Below are 4,281 nucleotides of genomic sequence, written 5' to 3'. Positions count from 1 at the left end.
AAAAAAAATTTTGAAAAAAAATTTCAAAAAATTTTCGAAAAAAAACATTTTGAAAAAAAAAATTCAAACAATAATTTTCAACAAAAAAATTTTGAAAAAAAAATTTTGAAAAAAATTTCAAACAAATTTTCGAAAAAAAAAATTTTCAAAAAAAATTTTCAAAAAAAATTTACAAATTTTTTCAAAAAGTGAACTTTGACCCGGAAGTGAACTTTGGCCAAAAATGATCCTCAGGGGGTGTTTTTTCTAGAAACACCGAATTTTTAAAAATAAGACTTTTTTCCCTAATTTAAAACGTCGTATCGACCGTTTTACAGAATGTATCGGCGTCAAATTTGGTATACCCGTTAAGGGTCGATTTGCAAACTACCCGCGGGGGTCGAGAGGTCAAAAGGTCGATGCGCTTAAAATATAATTTTGTGTAGGGAAATATCGTATTTTTCGTTTTATACCCCGTATCGAAGTAAAACTTAGTGTGAATTGCACAAATGCGTCAAAATGCGTCGATTGCGTAACAAAATGCGTCAATGCGTCGTACATTGCGTCAAAAATGCGTCATTGCGTCGTAAATTGCGTCAAAGCGTAACGAATCGCGTCACAAAATGCGTCATTGCGTCGTAAATTGCGTCAAAGCGTAACTAATTGCGTCGAAGCGTAACTTATTTGTCTTTTAACATGTCTTAGTCACTTAAGACATGTTAAAAGACAAATAAATATTGCGCACTTATACATGTTATAGGTTAATGAACGCTAATTACTTGTTGCGAGAGATATTAGACAAAATAATGCACACGTGCTGATAATGATGCGTCTAATGCATGCGCATTAGACGCATCAACATCAGCTATCATTGATTTACATGTACATCTCTCTTCCCTAGTAAAAGTGGCACAATTGTGATTTTACCCTTTCGTTGTTAAATAAACATATCTAGAAATTGGAACAAGCAAATTGAACAGAACAAACGGCATTTGAGAGCTAAGACTGCGCCCGTGACGTTGATGTAAGCATTTTGTCACAACTGTATTTTCTAATTGCCAAAGAGGGCGCTTTTCACTTGCACAATTTTTTTTGAGACAGGCTGTATATACGACTCAAATGAATAGAAGTATAATGCCAATGATGTCACGTAAATTCTATGACTAAAAAGACCAAAGTCGTCTATTAATGTAATGGTTATTAAATACAACTTTATCGTGCAAAGTCCAAATTAATTCCATACCATTGCATACTTACGAGCGCATAATGTATATTACATTATATTTACTGTAGAAATAAACGTTGATGGTCACATGTCTAAAAAGGTTGACCGAAATCTTTAAAACATGAACCATTTAGGCAAATTTTAAGATGATAGGCATACGTTATACAATATTAAACTTTACCTAGTCCTCATAACAAAAGAATCAGACATGCTCGTCGACGGACCATGCCAGGTCAAACTCGAGGTAGGCCTATAATTGTAAAACATCGGACCCATCATCTGTTTATGGGAGAAAACGGAAATAAAAATTAAAAGATTAAATTGATATTACAAAATTATTGATGTTCAGACACATTTTTCAAACCTATATTCTGAATAAAATAATTCTGCTCCGACACCCCCCCCCCCACAACAACATGATTTCCTAACGATAGTAACCGAAATAGTAACCTGATCTTTATTCCTTTTTATTTGAAACCAATGCTTTTACACCTCTCCCACTGCAATAAATATGCTTTACATTTCCTAACCTTTCTTTGCTTACTATGCTAGTGTTACATTGTTGTTTTAAAGAAGAAAGTTGTATCCAAACGGTTACGTTTCAGCACATCACATCAAAGCTCCCATTGGGCACCCATTCCTTTTTTTAAAGGAATTGTTATTTTAAAGTTGCTCATAAGAGTGTAGGCCCTATCATGGCCTTTTTGTCTTGCCAAAACGTGTATTCCCTCTTTCGACCTGCTAAAAAATCCCCCCTCCGTTTTGTTTTTGTTTTTGTTTTCCTGCCAAAAAAAAGCTTACATGTGGGAGGGGGAACATTATTTACTGAACACTTGAATAATTAATTGCCGGCAATCCCAACAAAATATTATGATATCTTCAAAAGAGTTTCAGATTAATTGAACTCATAGATTACGTACCTGCAATAATTATTAACAAGCTATGCTTACCTTTGTTTTTTAGGTTATCGTAACGTTTTGATTAGGTGATTAACATATAGGTCCTACACTATAGTTCTAACTCACATCCGGATCATATCACAATTTGAACAGCTTCCGTGTTCCATAACCCAGGGTCCATAAATAGGACGCCATGTTTCTTTTATGCCAGGTTCATGTCGATGTCATGAATCCTTTTTCAAATACGTTGGTCTTTTGTCGAAAAGCACAAACCGTGGTCTATGTCTACTACACGATGTGTAATATTGAAAAACAAACCCTTCAATACAATTGATGAAAAAATGAGAGTTTTAGTCTCATTCTGCCCCTGGGCATTCTGCATGCCGTACCTGTACCGTTTGGATCGACAGAATGATTGTTCAAGTTGCAAACAATGTCGCCCAATAAGAATAGATCCGCATGTAGCAACATGGAATTCTGCATAACTTTAATATGGTATTGCCAGATAACAGAGCCATTTGGGTGCCTGCTTCAATCAGAGCAATTGCGTTGGTCTGGGATTTCCCCGCATTTGCGCAATACCAGCCGCTTTCCGGGATTTTTTCTTGCTAACCTTTAAAGGTGTGTAGTCAGATTGTATAGTTGTTTGTATTTTACATTAATTGCCTGCTTGTTTGTTTTATGTAGTAGATAAAGGGTGAGAAACAGACCTTCGGGGTCTCGCTTTCCGAGTGACTAACATGCTCACCATACCTCAACAAGACACCGATTATCTATGATAATGGTCTGTTTTGAACCGTTTATCTTACATATACGGTGAGCCAAAATTAACGAATTTGTTGTTATGGTTTATTCATTTTCCAAAAGACAAACTGGAAATGCTGATATGATTATCTTGTGTAACTTTAGGGTTTTCCAAAAATAAAAACACACCGAGACAGTGTAACATTCTTCCCGTGTGTCCTGCGTTCGAGTCTATTTATCTAGTGTCAATTGCAAGTGATTTAATCAAATCAATACAGCATTGATTTTAACGGGAGATTCTATTCAATTCACTTGTGGTCCTGTCCCACTCGATAGCCTTATTAATTCTTTAAACATATTCGTAATATTAATAATGAATATGTAAATAGTTCAAAGGTCAAATTACCAAAGTGGGTGTGTTTTACCTAGACATGACGGTAACTCATTTAACACCATAGAATTTATATTTATCTTTAATATACTTATAGAACAAATGTCCTGTACCAAATCAACGCATATTCCTGGGTACCCTCCTCGACTTTTTTTGGTTGGGGTTAGGCCGCATATTGTTGTAGTTTTTCTACATCTAGTCTTGTGGCCTGTAATGTACTGCATTTTAGGTGCAAAATATCCTTGGTTGAACTTAATTTGTAAGACCTCATGGCCCTTGTTTTGTTACCTACTTTGTCGGAATCTGCGTTAGTTGGGAGAGGGGGGACAAAGGTAGATTGACATCCTCGTCCTAATTATACAGGCTTTAAGAGACATAATACAAACTAATTTGCATTATTCAATGAAGGTGTTCTTGGTGTCATTCAATACACACAAGTATTGTTTACCATCTTCATTTAAATCTAATATGCATAAACTTGCATAATAATTTATGCTGATCGTGTAAAATATATGCATTTTAAGTTTGTTGAAATGTCCAAAAAGTCAAATAATGTGGCCAGTGTTTCTAAATATGAACATGTACTTCTCTTGTTCAAAATTTATTGACCTGACCAAGATTATCTTGACCTGACCAAGATTATCTTGACCTGACCAAGATTATCTTGACCTGACCAGATTATCTTGACCTGTCCAGATTATCTTGACCTGTCCAGATTATCTTGACCTGTCCAGATTATCTTGACCTGTCCACATTACTTGATATAATCGACAGTTGACCAGACTTTGAACAAAAGAAATACAATAGATAATGGAACAAAAGAAGAGGGCTAGACGTATATATACTGTTAATGGATACATGGTTGGATCAGTGGAAAATCCATGGCATGATCCAGACCTCGTGCATGCAGTAAATGCAAAATCCAATAACCAGAGCTTAAGGGGTGGGGTATGAACGTTTGGACGGTATTTATTGTGGGACATTAGGGACCGATCGTTATTTACGACAGGGGGTGAATGGGCGTTTTGGAAAAATATCGACAA

General features: G+C 35.6%; 1 protein-coding gene across 1 annotated transcript in view; it reads right to left on the bottom strand.

Annotated features, from left to right (window-relative positions):
- The window catches only part of LOC140144327 (E3 ubiquitin-protein ligase rnf213-alpha-like), an 18,405-nt gene extending 16,915 nt beyond the window's left edge, over window positions 1-1,490 (bottom strand). Inside the window, exon 1 of the mRNA XM_072166151.1 lies at window positions 1,386-1,490. Within this exon, the coding sequence (XP_072022252.1) occupies window positions 1,386-1,483 (98 nt within the window). The 5' untranslated portion in view covers window positions 1,484-1,490. The remainder of the gene's footprint in view (window positions 1-1,385) is intronic.
- Between the last annotated feature and the right edge of the window lie 2,791 nt (window positions 1,491-4,281).

Source organism: Amphiura filiformis, unplaced genomic scaffold (genome assembly GCF_039555335.1).
Source record: "Amphiura filiformis unplaced genomic scaffold, Afil_fr2py scaffold_49, whole genome shotgun sequence".
Classification (NCBI taxonomy): Eukaryota; Metazoa; Echinodermata; class Ophiuroidea; order Amphilepidida; family Amphiuridae; genus Amphiura; species Amphiura filiformis.
Note: the sequence above shows the minus strand (reverse complement) of the source record. Positions and strands in the feature narration are given on the sequence as shown.